The sequence below is a fragment of the Lepidothrix coronata genome, unplaced genomic scaffold (genome assembly GCF_001604755.1).
Source record: "Lepidothrix coronata isolate B3197 unplaced genomic scaffold, Lepidothrix_coronata-1.0 Scaffold31, whole genome shotgun sequence".
Taxonomy (NCBI): Eukaryota; Metazoa; Chordata; class Aves; order Passeriformes; family Pipridae; genus Lepidothrix; species Lepidothrix coronata.
Genome location: NW_016690211.1, coordinates 367,177 through 381,768, shown reverse-complemented (window position 1 = coordinate 381,768; position 14,592 = coordinate 367,177). Strand labels below are relative to the sequence as shown.

The following is a 14,592-nucleotide window of genomic DNA, read 5'->3' as shown; positions in this document are numbered from 1 at the left end:
TATAGTCTTACACTTGCCTGTTTCTGAGCAAAAGGCTGCTCCCCAGGGTGAGTCTTGCACTGTAGTCAAACTGATGCTGGTGTTCACTTCCTACCTGCCTGTCATCTCTGGCATACTTTGAGTCAGTGTTTATAACAGTTCTCACTCTCGCACATCTCTTTACTCTGACAAGTTTTGTTATTTCTACACTGTCTTCTCATCTATGTGGAGGGAGGGAGGAAGGGGAAAAACACATAATCAGGGGATGCTTAGCAGTGATGATGGTGTAGTGTTTGTGTGCTAACTTGAGTGGGCACCTAAACATTCTTTTGACTATCAAAATACTTCAAATTCTTCTACAAGCCATGGTTCAAATTCTAATAATTTTTTCATAAGGCTGTGGCTCAACAACACTTCAGAATAAAAATCAGTTTTGTCAAAACCTAATTATGTGTGGCTTCAGGATGCAGCTCCCTGATGCAGGCGTTCCAGCAACTCTTTCGGCACATGCTAGGAATTACTTGTCACTTGGTTTGCTCCTGTCTTTTCAGCAAGGCTCTGCCTGGTGGACAATGACGGCTTTTTTTAGTGTTTCCTTTCCAGATTAACATAATGCTCAGGGAAGGTCAAGGTAGCTGGGGTGCACATGACTGTGAAGACACAGCTATATGAGCATCCCAGAGCCCTGAGTTTGGAGCCTTCCCCAATGTCCATCCCAGTGCCACTGCAGCTGGCTGTGGTGGTGGCCTAATTCAGAGCCAGCTGGATTTGCCTGCCTATCTGGCACTCTCATGCCTGATGGCAATAGCTGTGTGCTTTCGTAATAAACCACTGGGATATGGAGGAGAAATCACAGAAATCTGGGTACCATAAACACATTAGGAGAGTAGCAGCAAGATTTTTTTCTTTTTCTTTCCTCTATTTCTATTATTAATTTTTTTTTTTTTTTTAATGAAAGGGTGTAATTTAGAGAGATGTAACAAGTTATTGGTGACTCTCGGGACCTCTTCTGTTTTTCCTTGATCTGCAGATGAAATCGTTACTTTTCTGATCCGAAGCACAGGGTGTCTTTGCATTCCCCTTGTAATTGCTGTCTCAACCTCAGAGTGCAGAGGGGCTCTCTGCAGCCTGGGCTGGGCACTCTGTACAGTGTAGACCTCCCAGCTCTACCCTCGTCCTGATCCGTCCTCATCAGATCACAGCCTGAGCTGAGCCGGGCTGTGCAAATCCTGTGTGCCACCAGGCAGGACAGAGGAAGGTGAATGTATGGAAAAGATAAAATTCATGAGACTTTTTTTTTCACATGGCAAAATGGTGGGGATTTTTCGTAGCAAAGCTTAGAAGCTGATTTCAAGGCCAATATAAACTCAAAGCGTCACATGATTTTATATTTTAAAATATATGTATAGTCACATAGATTATTGCAAAGTTGCTTTGGAAATCACTGTTCTTTGCTGCTCCCACGCTCCTGATGATATTCACATGTCTTCTCTTTCTCTCATATATATTTAATTATATTTATACTGTAGATAAGGGATGGCAGCGTGACTGATGATTAAAGAAGGAATTAAGCTGGACTATTTTTGATCACTGCAAATGTAATTGTATTAGACTTCCAGGGTGGGTGGTACTGAAGGACTGGACCAGGTAACTGAGACTGTAGTCTGAGTTTAAGAGTCAGATGTCTTAGATTTGAAGCTGATTCTCCACCCAGCTCTGGCCAGGAGTTGTCTTCCTCACCTCTGACAAGAGATTAATGGATTTTCTTGTTTACTCTGTGGGGCTTTGTAAGGACTCCAAAGGGATGCTGTCAGGTGCTGGGTGGTTATGTAACAGTGAGTAATTCAGAGTGATTTATTGTCAGCTGAGGCTTCACTGTCCCTTTTCTGACCCAAACAGTATATATCTAATTCTTAAGCAAGTAAAGAAGATACTTCAAAACTTGCAGGAGCTCTTAGGGTTGTCCAAGATATTCTGTCATTAACTTCTCTGTGAATATAGTTCATTGCTGAGTATTCAGAACCGTGATTTATAGACCTGATGGAATGTATAGTCTTGCTGTTAATGCTTTAGCACCTGGTTGCTTAAAGGCTGAACCAGGCAGAAAAAAACAATCGCTTGGAATGAAGGTATGTATTCAAATCTTCATACTTGTAGTTACTTAAAACTCAGCTGGACCAGGTTCTGAGGAACCTGATCTAAGTTGAATCTGTTTTGAGATGGAGCCTGGACCAGGGATGCCCCAAAGGTCCCTTCCAAACCTGGCTTACCCTACAATTCTATGAAAAAAACCCAATAAAAAATATAAAAATTATCTTTTCTAGTGGCTAAAGGTTGAAAATTTCCCTGTGAGCAAGCTTTTTAAAAGTCTTGAAGTTCTGCTCCAGTGTTTCCTGAAGGGAAATGGAGTCTGAGCTAGTAAGCTTCCCCAGGACACAGCAGAAGGGTCTAGTGACACTTGAAAACTGTAATTTAGGAGAAATATCACTTTCAGTCTTACTTGAAAGTCCACTTGTTAAGTTTCATTAATAAAAATTTCATAATACAATTTAATTGAAGCTCTGTTTTTATAGTCTCCTTATGTAAAGCCCTGTTTAACATGAAATGACCCTTGAAGTTCTAAATTTAATAAAAATTGTGCTGCCAGGCAGAAAAAGGTTACATTAATATACTTTAAGTGCATTTCTTTCAGAGCTGGTTGGGCCAAAATATTCCTTAACTTCAGACAGAAAATACTGGGCCAGAGAGTCACGTTGTCCTAAATGGTACTGAGGCACTTGGGGCATTTTAAACTCCTCCACCCCAATCCATATTTTGCTGTGTACATTGCTATTTTAAAATATCATTATTTATGTCCAAGTGAAATAGGATAATATGATAGTATTTGCCTTGGATGATTTATTTTTAATTCTAATTCACTTTTACTAGTATTTCTGTTCTTGAAATTGAATCTGTCACTTTATTGCTGGCTGATGGAGCAACCTGGGAAATGAACTCTAAAGAGAAAGCTCATCTGCTAAGAATTTGCAAAGTGTCTGGTGAATTTGGAGCATTTTTGGTCCCTGAACAGAAGCACGTGCCGTTCTTAGTTGCTCCAAAAGTTATTTGCCTCTCTTTCTGGTAGTGCTGTGTTGTTCAATATATGATGGTCTGAGTATTTTTTAAATGTCCAGCTTCAGTGACCAGCTTCACATTAACGACTTGAAATCCCTGAAAGCTACCAAATATAAAAAGAGGGCATCTGCCTTGGGAGGTTTGGATCCGTGGTTGCTGGAGGCAGGGATGGAAGGCTGGGGACTGTTCATCTGTACTTAAATCATGTGCTCTTCCCTTGGTATTTGCCATTTGTGATGCTGGGGGCATAGACTCTGAGCTGAGTCTATTCCATGCAGAATAGAATTGTACAAAAGAGAAATTTCCTGTTTGGGAAAGGAGTTCATTATTATCCCTACCTGTTGAGGGGGAGCTGGGAAGGGACACTGTTTGCTTCCCCATGCCCAAGCTGGCTGTGCAGGGAAGGCTGGGGGGACAGCCTCTGGCAGCACCCTCAGCTGTGTGATCCTCTGCTGTGGGGTGTCAGGCCCTTTTTACTGATGTTTAATCATTTTGAGTTGACCTGAAGTGTGCGATGTGTTGCCTTCACATCAGCTGTCAGCACGTTGCATGCAGAGATGCCGTGACCCAGCAAAGTTGTCATCCTCCTACCAGTAACAGAAACAGGATGTCTCCTGTTAAGGTTTCTTGCATGATCTGCATTACCTGATCCCTACCAAAACTCTTTCTTCTCTTTTTTTTTTTTTTTTTTTTTGGCTAGGCATGTAGCTGAAAGCATATAAGTAAACCTGTTTGTTGAATAGGAAGAAATGCATTTGTTTAACTCCCCTTCCTCCCCATTAATATTTTTTTTCTGAGCTGTAGAACTGACCAGTTATTTTCTGCCATGAGCCTTTCTGTCCTACCAGGGAATCCATACATAATTACCTGTAGCCATGCAAGCATAATAAAGACAAGGATAACAATGCCATAAGGTTAAAAACAGTCTTGAGGTCAAAAGTTCTTCTGGAAACACTTGGAGAGAATTTCAGAGAAAGCATTAGCATTGAGAAGGAACAGGAAGCATAACTCAACAATTAAATGTGTGCAGAGTGTGGGGAGGGGCCCTCGTTACTTGGAGGACTGGAGTGTTTGTTCCCATTAGGGCACTGCAGTCTCAACAGAGCCTGCAGAAATACAGCTCACTCCTCAAAAAGCGCTGCATGGCTGGGAAAAAAGCAAGAAAGGGCTTTTACTCTTTCAAGAAAGAAATTTGCTTCGCAATGAAATGCTCTACTTGGGGTAGGGGAGAGGGAGAGAAATTGAAGAACCTGGTGTGGGGCTCAGCTGTAGCCAGCCCTTGTCCTGGGGAAGGGTTCAGTAACCCTCTTCCTCTTCAGTGGTGAGGGCTGGTGATGTGGTTTCCAGATCCTGGAATGTGCCATGTTGCTCTTGGAAGGGGCAGGGTCCAGCTGCACCTTGGCATGGCTCAGAGCTGTTGCCCTTCCCTCATGCTGTAGCTCCATAGACATGCTGGGTCCTACAGTGACTCCAGATGTGAGTTTTCAAAGTAAGTATAGTTAGGAATTTGGGCAAGGGAAAATGATAAAATATTTGGAGACCAAATCTGGTTCACAGGGTGTGTGTTGTTTCCAGAAGCCCTATCATATTAAAATAAGCAATTGCAATTTGTCTTGTTGAGGAGGAGTTGTTCAGTGATGGTGTGACACTGGTCAGGGCTGGGGGAAGGTGTTGGCACACATTGCATGAGTTTGGGGAGGAGGATGGGTGCTGAAAGGCTCCCAGGGGCACAATGTCACTGAATTACTGCTTTTCACACATCCTGAAATTCACCTGTCAAGGAGAAATTAACATGAATGTGTTCTTCATGTCAGGAGGGAGGTCCTCAGAGCACTCACATCCTTCCCTGAGCCTGGTTCCCAGCCTTTTAGGACTGCTTTCTACTGCCTCCATCTTAAAGGCAAGACCAGAGAAAACTGTTTCACCCAGGGGCTATTACTCTGCAGGTTTCTCTGTAGACATGATGCAGTCTACAAAATGTGAAATATCTCTTGTTGCTTGGGCTGGTGGAAGATAACCTTTTTAACTTGTCCATAAATATCAACGTAGACAATGCCCAGTTATAATTTTTGCTCTTCCTGTGTGATATGTTTGAAAGCTGAGTCAGCAGAGCAATAGAAACACAAGTTTATCTACAGTACAGGTTCTGCAGGGTCTTTGTTTTTGTGAATGAGGGTTTTTCCCATAAAGCAACAGATACAGTACAGCCTGTCTCTCCTTTGGCTGTTTGGATAACTGCCCAGTTTTGAAGGAGATGAACTGCCTTTAACAAGCTAAAAATAACACCCTCATGGCACTGGAACAAGAGAGATGCTGTCACAGCCATGCGGTTCACATACATTAACAGAAGGATGATAAAGGCTTTAGGTTTTGAGACTTAGTGTGAATGTCGCATCATCACATCTGCAAATTCTTGAGCGTATACATGGTCCAGTCTTGGCTGGGCTCGGGTAAAACTCCTTTGGGATGTGCTGTGCTTGAATACATGCAAAACACATGTATAATGCATGAGGCTTCAGATCCTTGATACAGGTATGAAAGACACTTAATGGTTGCATATTCTATATCCTTCTTTGTACTTGGGGTGGTATAAAATGTGGATTTGGAGCTGAAATGCAAACTCCCATGAGCTGTGTCATGGGAACACACTCTGCAGCTGTGGGTTGATGTTGTTAGGAAGGTCTTTCTTTATTCTCAGGAGAGTTGTTTATTTGGAGGACTGATTATTGCTTGCTTTGTCCCTCACTGTGAGTAGAAAGGTTGTCATTTAGGAAAAAAGAAAAAAAAAAAGAGAAGCAATTTATTGTTTGTCGTGATGCAAAGGCTCCAGATTTGTGCTAAGCCACGAACTGAGTGTTTATTAAAGAAAATAACAGAGGAACTGAATGAACTTTCACATGACTTGAGTTCCATGGGTGTCAGAATCAAGGAATCCTTTAGGTTTTTTTCACTGTTTACCAGGACCAGTCTTCTGGGACCTCTCTGCAGCTCATGGAGACATCTCGTGGACAGTGACTAAATTGCATGGAGATGTGTCCTACTTTTTGATGTTTGAGGGGAAAAAAGGATAAAGCATAAAAAAGAGAACAGCAGGGATCTGTTTGTGTGCATTTTATTTCCTTTAGCTTAGAAGCTGTTTCTAGTGAAAATCGTAATATATTGCAGAAGTAGTGTAATCTGGTCCAAAAAGGATTGGGAACTGTTTAGCTGGGAGCATCTTACTGTTTCCAAGGCATATGCTGTCTGTGCTGTGTGTTTCTTGGAGAACTTAGCTGCGTTAGCCATTTCCTGCATTTCTTCCTATTTAAAATGATATTTTAAAAGTTTTTTTTTCTTCAAAACATTATTAATAATTTTAGCAACTGTTTGGAAACCTGAAAGTGAAATCTGCTTCGCTTAACTGCAGCCCTGACCAGCGAGTCATTGGAGCCAGCACAGCTGGGATCCTGCTACATCAAGAACCTGCGAGTATCCTCTGGACAATGATCAACACGCTGAGGCTCTTGGTATCAAACACATCGAAGGAGGTTTTAGAGTGTCTTGTGCCAAATAAATAGAGTGTTCTGGAAGATGAGAGTAGCTTAGCTCTGAGAGATGAGAGTAGCTTAGCTCTTTCCAGTCTGTTTGCTGAGGCTACATGGGCAAGTATCGCTGCTGGCTTTGTTCTGGTGAATGCCAGGTTATGTTTCATGTGCAGGTTTGTGTGGGGCTACTCTGTGGGCTTTGTAAAGAGCCATAAAAATAGCTGTTGAGGGTTTATGCTTCCTGAAGCGAATGGTAATGCCCCTTCTCGCAACTGCTGCTTTACACTGAAGGCTTAGGGTGGCTTTTGAATGCAGGCATTTGGTAAAGTGGCAGACTAGACATTCTTAGAGACCACTTTAAAGGCTTTTGTTTTGTTTAATTGGCATTTCCACCTATTCAGAAATTAGAGCAGCTCCAGTTCTTGACTGTTTATCAAATTCCTTGACCTCCTGCTACACATGGACCAAGAGTTCTCCAGCACTTTCTTTAAAATTCAGTAATGCAGGCCTTGGGTTCCCATCCCCTTTGGCTAGGCAGGAGGAAGTACAGGCTACACCTGGTGATACCAGCAAGTGTAATTCCCAGGGGAGCTGCTAGTGCTTTGTTTCACCAGCAGTGCTGAATAGAGTCCAAACCTGAGCCCTCTTGGAGCCTTGCTGGTGGAGCCTGCCTCGGGCAACATGCAGAACTGCTCTCCACCCTATCAGCCTTGCCCTGCTGGGAGAAACCAGGGCACAGGGTTTTTCTCAGGTGCCAGTTAAGGCACTGAATTAGTGCTGACATGGAGGTGATGTTCCTTCTCTTTTCCTCTGTCCATGGCTCAACGTGGTTCTCTGCGCTTGAGGGGTTTTCTCCCCTCATGACAGTGGGGAGCAGCGTTGCAGTGCCCTTTGAAAGAGGGGAGTCCTCTAGCTTGCACCAAAACTTACTAAATCCGGGATTAAATTGGACTTCTTGTGAGCCCCATGGCTGAATTGATGGAGCTCCCTGGACATTGGGAGGTGCTGTGTTTTGGAAAAATGCCCCTGGGTGCTGCAGCCCCTGATGCAGTGTGTCCCAGCTCATCAGTCTCCTTCCAGGGTCTGGGCGGCTTTGTGTGTGTCCTAAAACAGAACAGTAAGGCATGAAAAAGTCGGTGCCATCCAAGATTAGAAAATCCGTGTCCTCTGCATCACTTGCAATGTTAATTCTCATAAATTATAGTGCTGCAGTTTGTAATTTATCTGGGAGATGGATTCAATTAAATTGAAAAAGAGCTAATTTAAAAGTGAAGGTATTTTACTTTCCGTGCAAGGCAAAGGGGCATGTGAAGTTCCCTGCCTAGGAGATACATTTAAGGCTTAAAGCATGCTGTGCCCCATAAAGCAATAAATAATTGCACAAATAACTAGAACAGCTAGAATTATAACAGATCTTGGAAGAAAATCTCAAAAACTTTTGGAAAGGTTAAGGACTCTAAGGCATCAGCCAGTCTCAAGAGGATAGGAAGAAAGACTTTGTGCAGGAAGCAGGTGAAGCCAGGTTTGCATTGGGTGTTTTGTGTGTTTCTCTGGAGGGTCTGTGCTGGCACCTCATGTAGACCCGTTGGGTCCATCCTGATGGTTGCCCCACATACAGCAGTGTTGGGATGTTTCATGTTTAAATGTTTGGAATAGTATTGCTTAAGGAAAAACTGTCAGGACCAAAGAAGATGAGGAATTACCCCATGGAGCTTGTGCAGGGGCACAGCCATTCCTCTTCCACATTGCTGCTCTGAGGAAAGGCAGTGGTCTTGCTGGTGGACTTGCTGTGCCAGTGCAGGTGGAGATGAATTTGGCATGCTGCAGAGTTCTCGGTCTGATCCTCGCTGTTTCACTCCCAAACTACCAGGTTAAACTGTCTGTGTGGTGCTCGCGCCCTGCACAGCAAGCCAGGCTGTGGCGTGGGGAGTCAGGTGGGCTTGCAGATGGGGAAGGCAGCAGCTGAGGAGCTCTGCAAGGGCAGCAGTAAAGCAGTTTGCTTATTAAATTGTATCATCCCCTGTGTGCCGTCTCGTTTTTGTAGATCGGCAGCAATTGCCAAGCTGTTTGCGGTTAAACAATGCAGACTGTCATAATCCTGCTCCTCATCTCGCCTCATTAAGAACCTGGTCACGCTGGAGCTTTGCCTGGGCGAGGACTCTGAGGGCAGTTGTTCGTCCTGGTGCAGTGCCAGGACCGTGTGTCCCTGATAGCGCAGTTTCCTTTGAAATCAATTGAGATGTCACCGTCACTTGATCCCGGAGCTACTTAATGAACTGGCAAAATGGGCTCTATTTTTAGATCTCACTTCAAACTACTGTGTGTGTTAAAGCTCCCCTTGTCCTTAAAGCCAGGACGGCATTGGGTAGGATTTATTGGTTTAGTTTAATACGAGACCTACAGAACTGGAATAATAAGCTTCATTTCCTTGAAAGTGAGGAAAATTAAAATGGCATGGTTAAACCTGGGCAGCCGCCTCGAGACAGTAAAGGGATATGTTCACGGCCAGAAGGATAAGGTGGAGCTGGGTTTTTCTTCTTGTCTAAGTTATAGGAGAGCCAAATACGACAGAAACATGCCTTTGGGGAGTTCTTGCAAGCTTTGTAGATCGGATTTCTAAGTGTTTTTTGAATAGGATAGAACTCCTGGTGGTTTACTAGGCAAGCTCAACAACTTAAAAAGAATATCTGCTTCATTGCAAATGCTAGACCGTCTTTCCCTACATGTTTATAATTAATGTCAGAAAAATACTTTTGCTAAAACAAGAAAGAAACACAGACGTAGGTAATTTAATTTTTTTTACTCCTTATTGTAGTCTGAAGCCAAGTTAGATAAAATATAATTTCAGGAAGCTGCTGAGAATGTCTTGAGGCTTTGCCTAGCATCCATGTTTACACACACATGCCCTTCTGGGGATCATATGTGGGGTTTGGGGGTTTGATGTCTGTAGGCTCACAGCCTCCTGGATTGTGCAGCAATGAGGGGAAGGAGCAGGGGGTGCACAGTTTTAATGCAAGTGGCAATTGTCTCCTGTTTTTCCTCCCATCCCACCAGATGGAAATCTGTGTAGCTGCAGAATACATCTGTACGTTGCTTCTGCGGCACAGTCAAAATACGTGTAAGCAAAAAACCCATCATTTAAGCAACAAATCAAACTCAAAAGTCCATGTAGTAGAAACACAAGATGTACCAAACAGGTCACCCTTCAGCCTGGGCTCTGAGTGGAAATTGGCCCTGGCAAAAATGATTTCACCATCTCTTGTACACTCTACAAACTAAGTCATTTTTTCCACCATCCTCTGAGCTGGAGGAAGTAGTCCAGCTTTGGGCTGGGAGTTGTGTGGTCTTACCAAGTGTAACTGCCCATGTCCATGCACATGGCAGAAACCAAACAGCTCTACAGCTCCAGACTTGAGCTGGGTTATGCTCAGCTCCAGAAAAATCAGGTTAGACCCATCCGTGTCTGTTAGGATAGTTGAACGCATGCTGGCAAAATCGTCTGCTTTGGTGAGGCATCCCTCTCATTTTTCTTCATCCCTGTGCTTCATATATTTCTCCACCACAGAGTTAACATTACCCTTCTGCACCGATTGTTTTGTACACCTGTTAAACCTCCAGCTACATGATTTTTGTGTTTCTGCAAATGATTTCTACCTTTCTACAAGGGAGGCATTCTCACTTCATAAAAACTAGTGTTTTTACTAGTATGGTAAATTTCATTGTAACTTTGTGAGATCCATGAGGTCCCACCTCATTTTCAGATGCTTATGCTGTCTTGTGGGTATCCCATAAGTCTCCTGTAGGGAGAGTTTGTGATGCTTTGGCTGTGGCCTGATTGCTGATGGGTGGGGTTTTGAATCTGATGTTTTACATCTTCTCTGGAATGAGTCCCTCATTAGGATGACCACATAATAAGTGCTGGTTTTTTTCAGACTGATGAATTAATGAGATGGATCTGATTCTACATGCAGCTGTGAGCTGCAAAGCATTTGATACTAGAAATGGACTCTGAAGTAGTTGCTGCAATGCCTTGAAAAATCAAAAAGAACTAGCTAGGGTGTCCAAACTCTGTGTAAACTACATGTAGGTGTTCATACTGAAGGGGGAGAAAAAAAGAGCAGTTTTCCAGCTTCCTGTTTTCTGCCAGTTTTGTGTTTTCCTGAAGTTTCTACCCTTCGAACTGAAATCATGAAGTCTAGACGTACGAAAGATAAACTTTGAGTTTCTTGCCTTGAGGATAAGAAGGACTGGGGAATAGGAAGCAGGTTCTGGGAAAGACCGACATTTTTAAGATTGACTAGTAGAAGTAGAAAGTATTTTTACAGTGAAGTGTTTCATCACTTGGGTGGGGTTTTTTTTTGAAACTGACTTCCAGCAATTTAAATAGTACATTAAAGGTTTAATGCTACTAGTAAAGGTTGTATTGGCAGTTTTGTCGTCCTTGCCATGAACCGTGTGAATAATCATGTAGAGGATGCATAGTGGGTAATGGAGTGAGAGTGTAGAAGAATTGGTGTGTGCATGGGGGAGTGTATTGAGGATCACGGTGAGATGGCACATCCTGGAAAATGTGACTGTTGTAGCTTGGTAAAGGGAGCAGAGAGTGGAGAAGGAGTTCACCAGCATCTTCCAAAACGCATGGGCTGGGGAGAGTCTTTACCCATGGGCAGCTCTGCTCATCCCTGACCACACAGGAGCAGGAGGCAGGGGATATGTGACCTTGTCACCTGCCATCTGGGCAAACATAGCTGGTAAACAGAGGACTCCTGTCCTAGTGCCTTTACTCAGGGTGACGGGGTTATGATTCCTCATGTAAATTTAAATTACGCATTGCTAGGCTTTTAAGTGCTTAGCGGTATAATCTTCTTAACTTTCTGTTAAATAAGCTTTTCATCCATTGCATTAGCATTCAGTCGCAGACAGTAACAATAAAATAACACTTTTAAAAGTGGTTTTCTCTATAGATATGTGATGTCTCTGGAAGCTTGCAATAAAAAACTACATTAGAATTTTGATAAAATGCATGCAGAAGCACCTGAATGAGGTGCCATGGGTGGTGGAGGCATTCTGGGGGCATTAGTGTGGTGCCCTGCAGAGGATGCCTGGCCATACAGAGCTGTACCTTTGCCTGTTGGTAAGATGTGCAACAGCGTCCAAAGGCATTGCTGAAAATTGCTTACAGAAATGTGTGCTGGCTTAATACAATGATGTGTTTTGGAAGCAAAGATGATATGCAATGGAATTTTCTGTCCCTTAGTAAAAATGAGAGGAATTGCATCAACTGCTCAATTTTTTTCATCTTTTTTTTAGGTGATGGAAACTGAGAAGTCTCAAGATCCAGCCTGTGCAGAAGTGTCCAAAGGAAACAACCAGAGTCCAACTCTGGGAAGTGGCATACTGAAATACAGAAGTCGATCCCAAGGTAAAGCTGGGTTGATAAAAGATAGCAGTAGTAGAATTTTTCTGTTGTGTATTTATTTTAGCTCTCTAAAAGTGAGATAGCATTTCTTTCCTTTGAAGATCACATTAGTTTATTTTGGAAGGAAAAACCCATCTGTAAGATGTTTGCATTCAGCCTCATGAGTTGAACTATTGTAGGGACAGAAATATTATGCAAAACTTTGGAAGCTTCTTTCTTTTTTTTTTTTTTTCTTTTTCCTTTTTTTTTTTTTTTGAACATTTGCATTCGCTTTGTATTTCAGTGTGCTCTGTTACTGAGATGGAGGGACACATTTCAACATGCCATCACCAAAACGCCCATTATGACGAATAGTTCCCAAACTTTCTATTGCTTTGTCCTCAAGTCTTAACAGTAACCTGTGTGCAGAGCTTGATCATGTTCTCATTCCTGATGCTTTCTGAGGCTCCCTGCCTCCTGTGTTCACCTTAATTTCCAATTTCTCATATATTTTTAGCGTCCTCCAGGGAACTCCTCTGCCAGTAGCCCCTCTGGCTCTAAGTTGGTTGCTCACTGGGGATCCAGCCCCAGTTCCCTTGGGTGCTGATACCCTTGGGCTGTGGGTGAGCCTGGAGCATCCAGCAGCCTGGACTGCAGCGTGGGAAGGGAAGCTGCATTGAGAGATGGGCAGTAAACACAGAAATATAACTGTTATCCTAGAAGAAGTGAGGGAGAGGTGATGGGAAACCATTAGCTTGTAGGTGCCAGGAGGGCTTGGGAGCGAAAGAAGTGCCAGAGTGCCAGGTCCTGCCGAGATAGCTACCCTGTCTGTGTGCAGCAGCAGCAGCCTGTGTGCTGGGGGAAGAGGAGTTTAAAAGCAGAGGTAATTTTACACCCCGAACCAAGGATTGGATTTAAATTGCGCTCTGGGCAGTGGGTGTGAATTCTGCCTGTGGATGCGTCAGCAGGATTGATTTCATGCTGAGGGAAAACAAGCGGCTGCCCCAGCTCCATGCTCCGTGCCTCCCCGGCACTGGCAGTGATGCTTGCGCAGCCTCCAGGCAAGGAGGAGGTGGCAAAAAACGTGTTTGGGGCTCTCCTGGGCAAATTTGCAGTGTTTCTGCCTCAGCCCATGACGCGTGAGCCCTGTTCCCAGGGCACAGACAGGGCAGTGAGGATGAAAGGAAATCAGAGCTTCCTTCTGCTTTCCATGTCAGCTCCAGATTCACATTACTTTAAACCAATCTTAAAATCTTGTCATGAAATCCAGACTGTGCGAATTTGGCGGATGTCTTGGGTTTTCATCTGTAAAATAGGGGTTAATGGCTCTTCCCTGTGTGGTGGGGAAATGACAGGGATAAATCTGCAGGAACTTCTGTGACTGAGAATCCTGCAGGGACCTTAGAGAAAATGAGAATTGGAGGAGCCTTGGTGTGAAGAGTGGGATACTCTGGCTAATTACAGGATGTCCTTCAAGACAAATAATTCTGTTTCTTATGTGAACTCTGCATTCTTCTCTTCAAGACAACTAGGATTGTTGCCGGAAGAAAAGAAAATAGCATTTATTTGGCACATTTTTCCTTTTTCCATTCCAGTAAAAATGCTCAAAGTGACATGACACTTCCAGAAATGAATACTGCTACAGTGTGAGGTCTTTTAATTTTAAATAAATGAAGCTTGAGAGCTTAGTGCACTGGCAAATGCCATTGGGTATGAACAGCTGAATTTCTTTTCTGTCCCTGAGCTACAGCTCAATTATCTTCTTCTTTTCCTTACTATCACAAGTGACACTGCTGAGGAGTTCAGCATCACTGAAAGGTTGTAGAAAACCTGTGACAGCAGGAAAAGTTCTTGGGTGAGTGTGATCAAAACTGGTTTCTAACTGCCCAGTTGGGAACTGCGTAGCATTGTCTTAAGGCACTGTTTAAGTTGAGATTTGCAGGAGGTGATTATTGCTTGCTGGTGAGAGGTTAAAGCAACTCTGAGATGTTTGCAGGATGTGTTTCTGTCGTTTTCCCTAGGTGCCGGATCCCGCTTGGAGTCTGTGGGAGAAGACGATGAGCTGACAGTGGAAAATGGTGAATCTAATTATGAAATAGCAGTGAAATACTCCCGAGGTGGAAGAAAGCACTCTCTGCCCCAGCAGCTGGAGTCAGCAGGAGCCAGACAGGTGGGTGGAAAGGCGAGGCTGGCTGTGAGCACCTCACTGTGCTCGGTCCTTTGACATCTGTCTGGAGCTCATAGAAGGGAGTGAGGGTCACGAAACGACCATGAAGGTACGTCACAGGGACTGAAACCAGGCCTGAGCACCTATGGAGAACTACTCTGGGGATCGTGAAGGCAAATACTGCTTGTTGTGGCCACAAGGTCCTAAGGCTGCTCACTTAAAAAAAACCCTGTTTCTCTTTAAAATAATGATTTGATAATGTAGGCTTCTCTCTCTCTTCTCTCCTCTCTTCTCTCCTCTCTTCTCTCCTCTCTTCTCTTCTCTCTTCTCTCCTCTCTTCTCTCTCTTCTCTCTCTTCTCTCTCTTCTCTCTCTTCTCTCTCTTCTCTCTCTTCTCTCTCTTCTCTCTCT

The 14,592-nt window shown here is 43.6% G+C and overlaps 1 protein-coding gene across 5 annotated transcripts in view; it reads left to right on the top strand.

Moving 5' to 3' along the window:
- PDZD2 (PDZ domain containing 2) overlaps nucleotides 1-14,592 on the top strand; it is a 206,183-nt gene that overhangs the window by 153,556 nt on the left and 38,035 nt on the right. For all 5 annotated transcript variants that reach the window (XM_017811307.1, XM_017811308.1, XM_017811310.1 and 2 more), the window contains 2 exons: nucleotides 11,928-12,039; nucleotides 14,037-14,185. In XM_017811307.1, the coding sequence (XP_017666796.1) occupies nucleotides 11,928-12,039; nucleotides 14,037-14,185 (261 nt within the window). The remainder of the gene's footprint in view (nucleotides 1-11,927; nucleotides 12,040-14,036; nucleotides 14,186-14,592) is intronic.